The 17,757-nt window shown below is 37.8% G+C and overlaps 1 protein-coding gene across 49 annotated transcripts in view; it reads left to right on the forward strand.

Moving 5' to 3' along the window:
* Mbnl1 (muscleblind like splicing factor 1) overlaps positions 1–17,757 on the forward strand; it is a 157,192-nt gene that overhangs the window by 121,422 nt on the left and 18,013 nt on the right. For 31 of the 49 annotated variants that reach the window (XM_006501798.4, XM_030252724.1, XM_030252727.1 and 28 more), the window contains 2 exons: positions 1,614–1,784; positions 9,714–9,914. In XM_006501798.4, coding sequence (XP_006501861.1) covers positions 1,716–1,784; positions 9,714–9,914 — 270 coding nt within the window. In that variant the 5' untranslated portion in view covers positions 1,614–1,715. Of the gene's footprint in view, positions 1–1,613; positions 1,785–2,738; positions 2,850–9,713; positions 9,915–17,757 lie in introns of all 49 variants that reach the window. The other 18 variants (XM_030252702.1, XM_030252705.1, XM_006501793.4 and 15 more) reach the window with 1 other exon arrangement.

Raw genomic sequence — 17,757 nt, forward strand, 5'->3', positions numbered from 1 at the left:
TTTAGGCATCAGGACTGTACAGCCAGAGGCATCTGGAAGAGTCCAGAGCAGGGAGAGAAAGTAGTAGGAGGGTGAACATGGCCAGCAGACTAGAGTTGTCAGTGAGGTGAGTCAGGAGCCAGAGAGGAGGGCAAACAGGGTGTGGACAAAGGAGGCCAAGAGAGGAAAACAAGAGAGAGACAAAAGACTGAGAGCAAAGAGGGTGCATGGCCAAGATGGCAGGGTTATGTGGGGAAAGAAGTTGGCGGGGTGGGATGGGGAGGGAAAGTTTTAGGATGGGGACTGGAGTCGGAAAAGCTTTGAAAAGACACAGACAGGTACTTGTGCTACTGAGAAAGCCTAGAGGCCAGCGCTTGTTTTAGTGTGCTAATAGGCACCAAAGATCCATGTATGCCTTCTGACAGCAGTAAGGAATGGCTCCTTTGGCAGAGGGATACGGGCCAGAATTTGGAGAGTGGCGTTTCTGTTGGACCTACGAATGAGAAAAGAAGCTGTAGACTGTTCACAGTCCTAAACTTGCAGGCAGTGTCCTTATTAACACAGTATAGAAACCTGTCCTAAAACAGCTTAAAGTTAGAGACCCTAAATAGAGCATTTGGCTTAGAAGAGTTACAGTTTTTATTGTAAACATCAATTTTCTAACTTATTCAAAGTAAAATTCAACAGAATTTACTTTTCTATAGAAAAAAATTTAAAAAGGTTATGTGTCGCTTAATCTGTATAAGCAGATCTGCTTAGATTCTCTGGTGTAAATGTGTAGTTGTTGAGATTGACTAACAGTGTGTCAGTCAGTATGAATGGAGTCGTTCCCAGGGTCTGGCATATTACAGACTTTAATAAGCGCTTCTGATCCAGGATAGACAGATACTTATATACACCGTTTAGTTATGCTGCTTTAGGGGTTGATGTTTCTGACTTTCTCATTGTCAGTTCTTTGCCGGATGAGCATACCAAGTCTGACTATTTTCACAGTTTGGGGTCATGGGACAATATTGGAAAGGCTGAAGGCTCATGTCTAACCAGTATTTGACTACTATCCTTTAAACCTCTACTTCTGTGAGAACCAACTAGCTCTCTTTTCAGCCAGGGGATTTCCAGTATGTGGGGCTTTGTAGAAGTTCTCCTTTGATTTGCTTTGGGGCTCCTTTGGAGCCATTTTCCTGGGGGAACAATGTTCTGTGAGTCCCCTAAGCTAGTTTGTTCAAACTCAGTAGAGATAAAACACCAATGACAAGTGTTTTCATGAATTTCGCTTCTCGTGACTTGGTGATGTTAATGAAGATGCTGTAGCAAGCATTCAAGGTTCTGTACTTGACATCTGTGTGTGAGGCTTACTTTTAAAGCAGTAACCTTTTAAACTGGAAACAGTAACCCTGACATTGTTAGATTACAGAAACTTCACTGAGCCTTTAAACTTTTTCAAATATCTTAAATCTTCATTTTAATAATATATTTGTAGTTGAATTCATGACTTCTTCTTAATGTGTAAAAATGCTGTGAGTGATAAATTGTGAGAAAAACTCATAGATTTAGATAACTTGTTTGCATATCATTTCTATAATTTAGTGATTTTATTTTGTTTAACAACGGTTCTTGCTTCTTTTATCTTTTAGGGTCGTTGCTCCAGAGAGAACTGCAAATATCTTCATCCACCCCCACACTTAAAAACACAGTTAGAGATAAATGGGCGGAATAACTTGATTCAGCAGAAGAACATGGCCATGCTGGCCCAGCAAATGCAGTTAGCCAATGCCATGATGCCCGGTGCCCCGTTGCAGCCCGTGGTGAGCACACTTTCCACCCCATCCCTGTCTGTGTGGCCGTGTTCTGTGTCTGTCCTGAAACAGTGATTGTATGCAAATAGAGGCAGCAGTGGTAATTGCTGAGTGCCACGCCCCGTGAGGTTACTTACCTTCACGGCAAACTTGGCAATTTATAGTCTAGTATTGCTTCTGCTAAAATTCTCTTAAAAGTTAACCGTTTAACCTGCGACTGTTCACCTGGTGTTTATTAAAGTAGCCATTAAACTCAGTTTAGTTAAAATACATTCCAAATTTCCTTTGAAGTTGATAATGATATTTTTCTTAAAAACAAAACAAGAAAGCAGATAAATGATAAATAGTAGTCTTTAGCTTTGAGGCTATTTCTTGCTTTCTTCTCTCCTTGAAGAGAATCCCTGTTATTTTTTTTCTCTCTCAAAAAGGAGACTTTGTGGAAAACTTAACTTGAAATTACTTCATAGTCACAAATGCTGGGCACTTTTTCACAGTGGCGAGTTATAAGCATAGCTTGGAAGTATCATCAGAAGAGAACTAGTCTAAACACCAGAATCCCAAGGGCCTTTGAAAAATAGCTATGAGTGGTCATAGGTACTAATATTTTCCTAGCCATGTGTGTTGGTAACTTGTTTATGAATAAACATATGTATTTAAATGTTTAGATTTTTGATGTGCATGTGATAAATTACTTTAATAATCTTATTTATATAATAGTTAATGTTTGGTTAAAATGGTGTTTATGTTAATTATTGTTCAAAAACCCTAAATTACTTACATATGTGATAACATTTATATGATCAGAATATGTCTGATTGATTTATCGCTAACATATTATGAACTATTATAAGGTCATGAGAACACATGTTTTTCCAGTTTGTTAATTGTAGCATGTGTGCTAACTGATTTTTTTCCTAATACATTTTAACACCTGAACTCAATGTAATTATTATTCTCTCTTAGAACATAATGCAACAATCATTCCAAAAAAGAGGGGGGGATTGCATTTCGAGGTGGGAGGGATCCCCATATTACACCGGCAGTGATACCATTTATCAATACTGTACAGTCGAGGTGAGAGAATATTATAATTAATTCTCTATCATTTTAATATGATTTTTATTTTATGACATTATTGGGGGCTCAGTTAAAATGTGATATTTTGATTTTTATGGCATCTCCTTATTTTATGTGTCTTTATGATGATAACATAAATATTTTCATTTGGTTAAGAATGTTTTGTATAATCATAATTTCTTACAGACAAATCGGTTCTAAACATATCTCTTACACTTGGCCCTCATGTATGGTTTCAAAGATCTGGAACAGTTTCTACTTTAGTCAGCCTCCTTGATGTGAGGTCCTTTCTCCCACTTAAGCCTGTAAATCACACTTACTGACATTCTGTGCTTTCTGTGACTCAGAGCACGTCTGAGTCAGGCAAGTGTAGATCTGGGCTGGAGGAGCATAGTCCCCAACACGGCCCTGAGAAGTTAGTTTTCTGTGAAGTCTTGGCCCATTTTTTGACCTTGTCCTTAAATCTCCTCGCATGGGTGATCCAAGGTCATATTATGCTTAGCCCTGGAACAAACTGTCAAAGATCTTTTATTCTCTTTGAAATTCTAGTGACATATGTGTTTTTTGTAGTCACTAAATCATAGATCTCTGAAGCCATCCGTACTTAGACTCCTGGTCCTTCTGTTAACATTTTTCTGCATAGACGAAGTAATTATCTGTTTTAGTTATGAGCACAGGCGTTAAGTTCATTTCTCCTTCACATCATTACAGTTCAATGGGAATTACCCTCTACAAAGGTACTGTGAAACCACAGTTGAAAAGTCTCCGTTCAGGATGATGTTTTTGTAATAAGTATTAAAATCACTTCAATTATTCAAACCTGAAGCATTTTTTACTGTGACGACTGTAGAGAAGGCTTTAATCTAGGAAATTTGCCTTCAAAACCCACCCGAGACTCTGATCCTCTTTTGAGTCAGCCTGGTTTCCATGAGGATAACACAGGGATCCAGAAGTAAATGGAATGACTGTGACTAGCTGCTTTCTGTGACTTCAATTTGAGCTGCTAGTAGAAAATAGAGCCACAAGCTGCCCTGTCACTAACGTTGAGAAGGACTCGGCCATGGGAGAGCATGGACATAGATCAGGCAGGAGTAGTGTGAGTGTGGCTTTCGGTAAGCAGATCCACAATATCAGAGCCTAGGAGGACAAAGATTTCAATTTAGCACCAAACTTCATACAGAGGACAGAGGTAGCGAAATGAGAGCAAACTAAATTTATACACATCCAGTAGTGTGTACCTGCATATGGGAGAGGTTCATAACTGACAGACAGAAAAAGAAGGAAATAAGGAGTTTCCCAGACAGCCATCAACCTGACAGATATTCATAGTGGTTTCTCTGCCCTGAAGGTGAGAGGAATTATAACTCAGAGCCAGGGCACAAGCCAGAAGTGGCAGCTTCATTGCCACTACAGTGGGCTACAGTGATCAGCAGTTGTCAGCAGTGTTTCCAAGACAAGTGAGATGATTGTTAAGAGCAGCCACTGTCCCACCAGAGCATGGTATGGGGGTAACTTGGTTAATGCAGAGATTCATAGGAGAACTTTGTGCCTTCAGTAGGTTGTCATGCAGTATACCCATTAAAAAGGAGTAACATTTTTGAGACAAGTATAACAGTTTGAGGCATCTGTTGTACTCAGCAGGTTCTGTATATGCCATTCTCACAACTTTGCTGCGAGCTAGGTAATATAATGTCCAGTTTAGGGATTGAGCCCAAGAGGTTCAGAGAGGTTAACTACATGGCTTAGGTTACACCGCTTGTTTTAATCCAGCCTGGCCAGATGTTGAGCTTATATGGTAAAAACATACGGTGAACAGGCTAACTACTTTGGATCTATGGCTGACTCTTTGATCTTCAACATGGAAATAAAATATGAAATATATTGTCCAGAATGTCTTTGTAATTATATAAACATAATTCCCATTTCACAAGATTAGTATAAAGGGAGTTGGATATAAGAAATGGAACTTCTTTGTGTGTCTAATTCATGAAAGTTCACACAATAAACTGTAGAATTTTTTATATCAACTCTTTTTGGCATTAGGATTTGTAATAAAAATATAAGTGAATATTTTTATGTTTTTTATCATATATGACCTTTGAGGATAAGTGAGATTGTAATGATTAGTCTTCAGAATTAAAGAAAACTTTCTGTGCTCTTTCATACGTTCATCATGACAATGAGAAATTGACATACACTAGCTCACCCTGACCTGCATCTGCTGGATGACAACCTGGAAGCTTCTGTGTATTTCTTTCATCCCCAGGATGATGTTCCTTAGACTCTCTGATCCTCCAAGCTCTCTGCATCACACATAGATCTGTGTGGTCAGTGGGGACTGAGAACTCGGTGTGAGCTCAGGCGTTCCATTAGTGAGCCCTACCAGGCTTTACGTGGGACCTGGGTTAGCAGTGACTCTACAGAGTTGCTGGAGCAGCTACTCCTCAGGTACACACCAGCACCTTGAGACATGCAACCTGTGTAGAAATCCCAGGCACTTCATGAATCTGATGTGTGTGTATGAGCAGTTCAGAGGCCTTAGATTCAGTTCAAGTCTCAAGAGTGGCTTTGTCACCTTGACGTTGGCAGTCTTTCATATTCCCAGGGTTCTTTGGCAGTAGGTGAAGAAGGCTTTGAAGTTATTATTTGTCCGACTCCCAGACTACCTAGAACTTGCCAGTACTTTCTGTGCTTTCTTGTCTTGTTACCCACCTCATGACGTTATGGCCAGTTCATTCTATAGAGTCCCCAGAAAACTATTTCTACATCAGCCACAGTGACTTGTCATCTGTTTTGCCATGCATCAGTCAGTCTGACTTTTCAGGTTTGTGATCAGTCCCTGAACTGTAAGAATAGACCTGTGCTCATTTATACTGAGAAGGTCTTAAATGAGACTTCACTATTTAAATGTTTGTTTCAATAAAACTGGGTCAAAGGATACAGTGAATCAGGGTAAAGAATGAATTCCTTCCCCTTCCCATTCACAAGCTATGAGTAGAGTCCACAGCAGCCAAATGCTTCATTCTTAGACAAAATTGAATATGGGTTTATTCATAATACCTGTTAGCTCTGAGTGCTGTTCTAAACAGTAATTCACTAAAACTAGTTCTGTATCTGTTTACAACATGGTGCTTGCCTAGAAACAGTTGCCCATACTTGGGATGTCCTACGGATTTAAAAGAGCTTGGCATTTCACTGTTTACAAGTTTGACTGAAGCATACATGTATATACATATGCAAACATTCTACTAAGCATGCATGTGTACACATGCACATTCTACCAAGCACACACATGTGCACAGTTTACTAAGCATACATATGTACACATACTACTGAACATATATATACATGTGCACATTCTAAGTGTATGTCTCTCTCTATATATGCACATTCTATTAAATATACATGTGTACATATGTGCACATTCAACTAAGCATACACATGTATACATGCACATATTCTGCTGAACATACACATGTATACATACTCACATTCTATGAAGCATATATACGAACACATGCACACACCCTAGGAAAAACTGACTTATAAAATTTCTGTTCCATAAATTTCTAAATGATAAGTTTTGGATCATTATATATGACCCTTCTTTTTTTTATAAAAACATACTATTTTCAGCATTTTAAAATAAACAGCCTTGTGATATTTGCAGTGTTCAGAATAATAGTTATAATACTTAAGATGTAATGTTAATATAAAAATTAGAAAAAATAAACTTTGAAATATTCATTATAAAGTAACAGCTAAATTCTGAGGTGGAAAAAGGATATATAATTAAATCTACCATCTAGATATCTGTGCTAGAAAATATATAAAGCATTTGCTACTCTTGCTGGCAAAGAAAAATCAGCTAGCAAATCTGCAGTGAATATGTTATGCAGTAACTGCAGAGGTGGTTACAGTGCCATGTGCCGGGAAGTAGGAGCAGAGGAAACAAGAATGGCTTCAGGGTCAGTGCTACATGCAATGCGGGTGAGCTTTATGAGACAGAGTGTAGTGGTGTGGTTCCCTGGGAAGCGTCGAGAAGTTCTGTTTCCTGAAGCGTACCTAGGAGTCAGACAGGTAGGCTGAGGGCAGGCAATGTGGACAGAAACTCATAAATACTCATAAAAAGAGAACCACTAAGAAACCACTTAGAAACCTTCTGTCCAATCGGAAAGAAATCTATTTCCTTAAATACATGGAAATGGAATCACCCTGAAGCTTTCAAAAATACTGCCGCCTAGATACCTTTCCTGGGAATTCAGACAAGGAGGGGTCGAACTATAACATGATAAAACTCCTCTAGGGAATTTTAAATTCACATTTGGTGATTATGTGAGAAACAGACTTCCAACCAGACTAGAAGCAGACTCAAATGTGCCCAATCCAGGACCTTCCGTTGATTCATTTATAGTGGTAGACATGTAACATTCGTGAGCATCTTCTTTAGAAAATAAACATAATAATCCCCAACAAAGTGGCAGCTCATTCACTGAATGCCTACTGTAACCAGGCATTGCTTTGTATGGTGGGAACCTAGAAGGGAACTAAGAGATATCTTCTACTCTCCTGACATCCCCCCTCCCAAAGAGGCCAAAGAAAGGAAAGTCTTATAGTAAAAAAATTAAACATAACATAAGTAAAGCACTTATCACAGTGTGGGCTGCCCGGGATAGGGAATTACTAGTAATAATCATGTTTGTGTAGTTAACTAGGATGGTAATGTGAAATTGAATAATATTTTCAGTTATAATGAAGCCTAATAACTGTAATGTAAGCAGAATGCTTCATTTAAAGCAAACAAGTGATAAATAAACTGCCCCAGAATTAGCAACTGGAAAATGTCCTTGGAAAGGTAATGCTAAACCAACCTTCATTGGAACAAAGATATCTATAAGTCACTGCTGCAAGGATGCACTCAGTATCAAATATACCAGCTACATAGTTAGACATTATTCAATCCCTACTTCAGAGAAACGAAGACTTCAAATACCAATGCAGCCATTCCTATCTTTGAGATCTTACGAGCCCTCTGCAGGTCAGCTCCGGTAATGCAGGAGTGGCCATGGTCACTGGCTTTCCTACATTAGGATCCACTCTGAGCTGTAACCCACCCCTAACACAGTGTTCATAATTGGTGACAGCTACATTCTATCCATATGTAGGTTTTCACTGTATTTAACTTGGTGAGATTTAACGAGGCTGATTTTATTGGTGTGCTGTCATTATTGTGTCAAGTCAGGGAAAAATTTCTTCATCCTGAATGTCTTTATGAAGGCATTTGCCTTAAGTAATTCCTATAGTATACAGTGACATAAACATTTCAGTAGCTTGCTATAGTAAGTATCAAGTGGGCTTTCTTGGAACTCATTTTAATTTACAGCTATGAATGCAAAGAGAAAGGATATTAATTAGCTTTCAATCTTTTAGGACTCTGCTAAATTTATAACAATTCTTCTATGTGGTCTGAGATTCCATACCCTGTATCTGACTGTGTGCAACAGAACACACATTTGCCTAGAATGTTCTTGGACAGAAGTTTAATGCATGATCACCATGCAGGACTGACCCTGTCATGGTGCTGCCCTGGCCTCTAGCACACAAAGGGAAAGCCTGAAGTTAGCTGCTGTTCAGGGTTTTGTGGAGAGACAAATGCCACTGGACCCAGTTTTACACATGGATCCTTCTTCATAATACACATGGAATTTTTGTATTTCCTGAGGGCAGCTGCTTCGCATTGGAATAGGCTTGAGGTTTGAAATGGAAAGACTTATTCTAGGCTACTTCATTAGTCAAGGGCCACAGACCTGTCAGAGTAATTAAACATGGTGTTCAAAGCACATGCTTGGAGGACTAGCTATGTTAGGGTGAATGTATCAGTGTGAGCTATGCTATGTTATAAATTTTTCCCAGTGAATCAATGTATACATTAAATAGTCTATCGTTCATATTGTTCTTAGTACAGATGTGTACACAATGCAGAGCTGTCATGTAGGATGGATGCTCAACCATGGTATAGTCCTTTGGGACCTTATGCTCTCATATTAAAGAATGCCATTTACACATAGTAGATCCCTGGCTTCTCTCCATTGAATGCAGTAGCATCACCCCAGTGTGTCCTGCCCGCTGACAGCCCATCCCATGTTTTTTAATAATTCTGTGGCATTTCCTGGGAAATGTTCTGTCAGGCTTCACATTCCAGACATTTTCTGGAGAAGGTTAATTTCCATTGCTGAGTGCCCCACAAGTATGGGATGGGCTTGTAGAACACTGAACCTTTCTTCTGAGAAACCGACATCAAGTGACCAGGCCAAATGCTATCTCTTCTGTGCTCAAAAGACAGTGTAATCATCACCTCTCACAGCCCACAGATTTGGTCAATGTGCTGGCTGTGGGGCTCTGTGATCCCCTGGGACATCTGTGTCTGCTCAGATGATAGGCACTTATATCCTGTTAACACTTGAGAACAGACCTTTCCACTATATCTGACAGCAGTTACACAGTGTGTTTCTCAGACACATTTCTAGGATTGAGTCACAAAGGTGGAGACTGGGTGAGCACAAACAAGTGTCTGTACTAAGATATTTAAGACGTTAAACCACAAGTATTCTAGATGCCAATCTTCGAACCCCCTCTGGAGATATGAATGCATATTCTGCCTGCTAGATTTGGAGAAAAACAATGACTTAGCAAATATCAGTATACTGAAATCTTCTTAGACTAAATTAAAGACAGAATTAAATAGAAGTTAAGGAAGAAAGAATGAATGATAGATGAAGAATAAATGATAACTCTGTAAGTAGAGTATCAATTTGGAATGGAGACTTGCCATTAAGTTTTGCTTTTTGTTTCAATTTGCAGCCAATGTTTTCAGTTGCACCAAGCTTAGCCACCAGTGCATCAGCAGCCTTTAACCCTTACCTGGGGCCTGTTTCCCCAAGCCTGGTTCCAGCAGAGATCTTGCCGACTGCACCAATGTTGGTCACGGGGAATCCTGGAGTTCCAGTGCCAGCAGCTGCCGCAGCTGCTGCACAGAAGTTAATGCGGACAGACAGACTGGAGGTAGGATAAAGAGTTGAACCTTCATAGTTTCCATTACAGTTCTTCAAGTGTTTGTAGCCAGAGTGACTTTAAACTGAATGAACATGTCTTGGTTCAGTGTTTGTGCAAGTTTGCTAGAATATGGTTATGCTGTTTTGGTTAATGCAACAATTACAAAATCAGTCAGCATCTATGTCTAGGTTCCTCAGGGAGGGCTTGGAACTGGGATCAGCGTGTCTGTTTCTCCACTTTGTCTTAGTATCCTTAAAATCTTGCACATGATGCTAATGCTCAAACCTCAAAGAGTTAGAAAAAATGTTTGGCCCAGAACAGTTGCTTCTTGAATGTTTCTTGTAGTCATCAACACAATATAATGATTATTGGAGTGAACAAATAAATGACTGAAGTCCAGAGGATCTCATAAACAGGAACACATTGGCTGCTGTGCACGAACTATTACAAAACTCTCTGCAGATGTTGTCATAACCTCTGAAGTACTTCCATTGAGGCAGGCGGGTGGTTTTATGAAACGCACCCTGATAAAAGCGTTTTTAGTAGGCTGTCACATGATTGTCATTGTCTTGGGGCGGAGGATAAGCAGACGCACACACTTTACTGTTGTGACTGAAAAGGAAATTAGAGATAAAGTTCTAGTATGACATTACTATTCAGAATTTTAGCATGGCATGAATTAACAGCCTTGATAAACAGTTTCTGTAGAAAAATGGCCTAGTAAGTAAAAACTGAGTTGCCTCTCCTGTCTGTCTGCTTAGGACGGACTTGGGGCTGAGATGGCCTGGGTGTACTAATTACAGGGAAAGTAAAGTAGGGTGCACTTGGAGGGCCTTGACTCTAATAACTTTCCAGTCTGTTAGAAATATAATAAAATGCCTTATTTATTCATTATACTCTATTGAACGTATTAGAAAGGATATCATATTGTAGCATTTTGTGAGGATGTGCCAGATACAGCCATCACATAGCCTACCTTTAGAACAACCTGATGGGAAAGATGCTGTCACTACCGTTGTGTTGCAGAGGAGTCAGAGCAGAGCAAGAGATGGGAGGTAGCCTATCCTTGCTGTAGAGATACACTCTGCCATTTGGCTTCTCATTTCCCAAGTATAGTAATTCTCTAACAAATGCTGTCCGCAAATGAAATAGGGCAGCATCTGAAACAGTTTTCTTCCCCAATCTTCCTAAAGAAAACACAGGATTCTTAATGCATGACTGTTAGTTGATTAATGGGACTCAAATAGTCTGAGAAGAAGAATGCCAACATAGTAATTATTAATAGGTAACAATATTCAAAGCATTAAGAGGATATGCTTCAAGCTGAGCTACTTGCTCAAAACTGCTCATTCCCTTGAAAGTTTGCGTAGTTTTTTTATACTTGTATTTTGTCATTTTGTTTTTCTTTCCATGAAGAGCTGCTTGTGAGTTTTGTCATTTGCCTTTGCTACTTCCTAGGACAATCTCTCCTGTGTTATGTGCATTCCTGATAGAAGTGAGCATGCCCTTGGTTCTGTTCCCAAGATCTAAGTCATTGTCACAGTCATAGTTGGGGCCTGAAATAGGAAACATGCATGTGCCTCTTTCTGCTCTGCAGTGTGATTCCAGAACTTAAACACACGCACGCACGCACGCACGCACGCACGCACGCACGCACACACACACACACATGCACGCACACATAAGCACACACACTCACACATAAACACACACACAGGCATGCATGCACACATACAACCTTGGTGCTCCTTGGAGCACTGGAGGGCGAAATCCATGAAAGGAATGCCTACAGTTCTTTTCTCAAGGTTGATACTATGGTTATTTAGAGATTAAAGCCACATTCCATCTTCAACTGAATTTTGATTTTCCTCTGAGGTAAAATTGGTCTAATTCAGCTAGGATCTTGACTTTGTTCTTCTTGTTATATCTTTTTCTCCATTTCTACAATTTGTCACACAATAAAGTGATTTCAGATTTGTTTATAATCCCTTAGAAGACCTAGCAATGGCAGTACCAAAAGGGATACAAAGGTCTGAAGTTGCAAAGTAGGAACCCAGTAGACACTGCTTGTAAGGTAGTTAACTACATATGCTTGGTTTGTCAGACCAGCTTCATGTCGCTTATTTGTAAAATTTGAGTATTTGCCTGATTTATATGTAATGTCATAGAGCATGTAAATCATGCATTGACTTCTAACAGCAGCCTAAATAAGTATTGAAATACTTATTTTTAAAATGTATGTGCATATATAGTGCACATCATATATTCACAGCTGCTGTATCAGTATGCTTATCCACTCATTGTTGGATATTATTATGAAGATTGTATGTTCTGTACCGTATAGCTCAGACTGGTTTTCTCTGAAAGTGAGGCAAGTCTGTTAGTCACTAAAGAGACGCTCCTAGAATTCCGTTTTGTGATCTCTGGATCCTTTCTGTAATGTCCATGTATTAATTTAATGCCCAAAGGAGTATCTTAAGAAATTATTACACTGTGTACAAATATTAGAAATTGCTAACCTTTAGGTCATGCCTGTGTTTCATGACAAAACATTGGTAGTAATAAAAATCGACATGTAAAGAATCACAGTCATTTTTCATGGTGCAAAATAAATGTATGGACCCATTTATTCTACAATCTCTAGTAGGGAGCTATACTGCATGTCCTTCAAGTTAACGTTATTGTGAATATCCATGAAGCCTTTTACTTCTCTATTACCAAGGGCCAAAAAGGGACCTCATAAGAGTAAATCTAAACTCATAACTGCTACCCTTTAATTTTAAATGTCAAGTTGTCAACCTGCTAATAAATTAACGAGTCACAGAAAGATACATTCTTGCACAGATATTTTTAGGGTAGAATTATGACATAAGTCATGACACTCCAGAGGAATAGTTTAAACATCTGTTAACATTCCTTTTGGGGACATGTTTAGGTCTTAGTCATTCCAGCCTCAAAACATGTTATCTTGATTGTACTTGTGGACATGGTGCAGGGTAGTCTAGACTTGGTGGAGACTAGCATCACTTGGGGTAGTAGTTTAAGTGTGGGACCTCATCCATATAGACTTTTAGGTCACTGGTGGGTCTCAGGAATTATTGTCACTTATCAGACAAGTGATTGCAAAGGGAAAATGTAAAGCGGTTGCTTGTAACCCCCAACTTTTCACCAGTCCTTCGTTATGAGTGACTGAACTGAAATGCACTTCTATTAATGCTCAGACCTTAGCGTGGGTTTCTACATTGCTGAAGGATTCTAGATACTGGGACACCTATTAAAGTAGTTCATACCGCCCACTGAGGAGCCACCTCAGTGGCTGCGTGTTTCAAAGACTTACTAAGACGTTAGATAGCTATTTGGTTAATTAAATGCACCATTTTATATCATCACCCTTTGTGAGAAGAACATGTTAAATATTCCAAACAAGCTGAGCAAACTCCTTGCCGCCTCCTGTTTTCAGGTGGGGCTTGTTTTTAAATAAACAACTCTTGTTCTGTGAGGGCATTATTTTTTTTAAAGTAATAGAAATACAAGTTTCTACTTTACTGGAATGCAAGCATGTGCTAATTCTTTACATATAGGCAAATTTTAATATAATTCTTATGACTTGGACACAGAGTATTATTTGAAAGCCACATAGAAGAAACAAGAATATATAGATTGGTATTTTAGTGAGTTTAATGAATTTAGTATTATATTAAAGCAAAAGTCCCCAGCTATTGATGGTTCTCCACTTAAGCTCTTTTACTCGTCTTCCAGAGGACCCATGTGACTCACAACTGCCTGCCAATCCAAGTCCAAGGGATTCTAGTGCCCTTTTATAGCCTCTGTGGGCTCTACATTCATGTGTGCAAACCCACACATGGACACTTAATTAAAAATAAAAGGCTTTATATTCACTAAGATTAAAAACGCAGCAACTCTTTATCTTGGTGTGTGTGTGTGTGTGTGTGTGTGTGTGTGTGTGTGTGTGTGTTTCTGGGATCCAACAAATGCTTTTAACAGGAAAAGCTTATCAGTCAATTCCTTTTAGTTTGTATTTTTGTAGAGGATACATTGCCACTTCTTGTCTAATACTTTAATATCGTTAAAAAATTAAAGACATTTTAAAAGAATACAATTTTTAAATCATAGATTAGCTATATAATATCTCTTCAAAGTATATTCAAGCTTCTTTTAAATATTTAATACTATTTCCCTGTCAGTTATTAATTTTTATAATTAATTTAAGTTTGTCCAAAACAAAAGTTTTTAACTTGTAAATTATTTTAATATAAGGTAATTACCAACTTTGGCTTGACTACTCATTTCCTACTATTTCACAAATTTTTCATTTAAATTAATGTTTAAATTTCTCTTATTTTGAAAGAGTAATAAAATATCTGTAGAGTTATAGGCTTTAACATGTTGATGACTTTAATGCTGTACCTGAATTATTGTTCTTTTGAATTTATGCAGCATTTCGTAGAGTGACAGAAACCCTGAAATGGACTTAATACATGTTGGTCATTCCTACACACTCATAGTTGACCTTTAAAGATATGTAGTTAAATGACAAATGTATACATGTACACAATATAATGATGTATATTTCATACCCAGTGTGAATAATAATATAGGTATGTTGTACTTTCTGAACTAAAAGATGATGATGCCCACATTATAATTTAAAAAAAAATACCCATTGGATCTTAACAGAAATCCTGAAAGATATTTAAATAAATAAGCAGATTCTCTGGGGTTTTTGTTCGTTTGTTTGGTTGGTTTGTTTTAGAAAAATAAATCAAAATTTATGTGTGATTTAAGTGATTATAAATATAAAATTTATATTTTATATTAAAATGTGATTATAAATATAACTTAACTATGATTGATCAATGAGGTTCACCAGAGTTTTAAACTTAGGAAACTTAATTCATTTCATGGAAGTACAAGCAGTTTCTTTTTATTTTTTTTCTTGTATTCTTTTTAGAATAAATATTAGAGCCATAATCAAATTACTGATTATCAAGAATACTTTTTTATTTTGATTGATTGATTGATTGATTGATTGGCAAAGTTTCACTGCATAGCCCTAGTTTCTCTGGTACTCAGAATGTAAACATGGTAGGCTTTGCACTCAGAGATGTGCCTTCCTCTGTCCTCTGTCCTAGGGTGTAAGGATTAAACAGGTTAAAGGTGTTTGCCACCCCAGAGATTTCACCACCAGGAATGACTTTTAAGGCTAACATGTGATGATAAGCTTAATAGAAATGAAGTCCTTGGGACTTGTTGACATCCCAGAATATTAAGGTCAACTAAGTCCCTGGCCACCATTATGGTTATTTTTCCATTCCTGACTTTTAGTGTTATTCTCTAAATATTGCTGAGTTTGTTACACAGATGTGGTAAAAAACAAACATGCGCCCTCTAGAGGATCTCTTCTGAAAAGCTGTGCAATAACTGTCCAGCTTTAGAGTTCCAGCATTGACGTGATTTCCCCAGGACCCCCAACAGTCACCACCTTATGAGACATGGAAATCTTCCTATTGTTTTCAATTATATTTGTTACATTTTTAAAAATAAAGACTAAACAGTGGAACTACTTATATTAAATAGATTTGAGTGCTGTGTTATAAGCTGTTTTCTTTACACTAATTAGTATTTCTGTTTTAATTGCTGTTGATATTGTTTCATTTTCTGAATGTCTTTCTATGACAAGAAATAGTTCCAAAATTGCAAACTCCATCTTCTTTGTGCCTTGTTGATACTATCCTATTTATTTAACCAAAATATTTATCATTCCATATTCACATTTCTTTGGAAATTGGCAGCTTTTTCCTATTGACTAAAGTTTATAATTATCCTACAAAAGTTGTATGAGAGATAGAATTTATGATGTTTTGGTGAATATTGCAGTGGAAATGCTACATTTTATATTAAAAGCAACTTTTATCGGTTTCCTGTTACACTGTATAAATAGCCTACTTAATGTTCACAGAGTAAGACACACAGTAGTCTTTTTTGATTGAATCTGATTTTGTGTATGGCTTAGTGTAACTGATCATTTTAATTTAGGTTTAAGAAAATCAAACTACAGGAAATACTTTAAATTTTTGACCTACAAATTTTATTTCTACATATTCAAATTAGAAAATTATCCAAAATGCCTATTGTCATATTTCCTTTGCAAAAGTATTCATAATAAGAAAGCAATGGAAATAATCTCTAGATCCACTGAAGAGTCATCCATACTGTGTGCAGTGTTTGATAACTGAGGTGCAATCGGAAATGGTGACATTGACCTCATAGAGGAAAATGAAAATGTTGAAACTGTTAAGTAAGGCATTGCTTTCTGAAAATGATAACCAAGTTGTACCCTGATCACAGCCATGCAAAAGTCTGTGCAAACTGAAAACTGCACAAAAGGAAAATATAGTCAGAACATTGCTTGGATTTTTTTTTTAAATGTGTCTGTTTCTTAAGTTCTCACCCTGTTTTAAATTATGAGATTAAATATATTGAAAAAAGTTTTTAATCTTAATTTACCAATGTAGACTACATCTAAAAGTTCTGTCTTGTTTGAATGAGATTGGTAAACTCAGACTAAAGTTTCCTCGGCATTTCAGAAAAAGAAACAGACCAAATCTGTATTTAGCAGTCTGCAGATAGACCCTTCTGCTGTTTAGCAGTCTGCAGATAGACCCTTCTGCTGGTGGTGACTGTAAGAGCGACTGTGTTTTAAAGTTGGCTTCATTCAGTCTCCAACATTCCAGAGTACATCTAATATCTGCCAGACTTTTCTTGCAAGCCTCTCACTAGTTAAACTTTTGTAATAAGCTGTCTCCTACACTATTTTCCTAAACTCAAAGTTAAAACTGCAGCAAAAATGACCAATGAATGCTAAAATCTTAGGAGAAGATGCTTTTCCATTGCATTCTGGGTAGATTCCTAGTTATCAGCTCTGGTTAACTATTTGTACAAAGCCCCTGTGTGCATTCCACAAAAGAGTGAAGTGTAAATTGTCATCAAGCAGTCCTTAACCTGTAGAAAACCATACATGCACAAACAGAACTCACAAATACACTGTCTTTAGGTCAAAGGTCTTCCTGTCAATGTGGCAAGATCGACACATAGCGTTAAGTATTCTGCTTTCAGCTCACTCTTAGACTTAGAAAGAGGGTTGTTGACGTCTGAATAGAGAGAACACCTGGACCTGTCTGAAGTCGTGTTAAATCAAGCCACAATGTTAGGTTTCGTTTAGTACTAGACATAGATTTAACACAAAATGTATTTTTATGGAGAGGTAAACTGACTTCATTGTAATGTATTTTTATTCAGAGTATCTCCTAACGTGGCCCCAGTGATTAGGCCATAGTTTGGAACATGCTCCTGGAACCTGTGTTTGGAAGGTCCCACAACTTCCCTTGGGACTCAGCTAGAAAGGGGGCTTGTTCTGAAACACAACTTGGACACATTTGCTTTCTGAACTTTGACCTCTTTGTTACTCATAAGTTTTTTTTTCCTGTTCAAGAAGATGAATATACTAATCAAAACAGTCTTTTGTAACTTCCTAAATCATCTGTATTGTTAGTTATTCAGCATACTTAACAATTAAATAAACTAAGGAAGGGCAGTAGCTGAGTTAGGCTGTTGCTGTGCTGTAGAATGCAGGTCTTTAGGTAGGTGAATGTTTCCAGTATTCATTTACAACATGGTTTTTAACGTGTAGCCAAACCCAAGTTCTTAATATGAACCACTTTCTACAATAATAGGTTATTAATACAGTTAGGGGCTAGGTTTACACGTGGTCGTTTTATTAGAACTATAAAAATCGCCGGGCGTGGTGGCGCACGCCTTTAATCCCAGCACT

Source organism: Mus musculus, chromosome 3 (genome assembly GCF_000001635.26).
Source record: "Mus musculus strain C57BL/6J chromosome 3, GRCm38.p6 C57BL/6J".
NCBI lineage: Eukaryota > Metazoa > Chordata > Mammalia > Rodentia > Muridae > Mus > Mus musculus.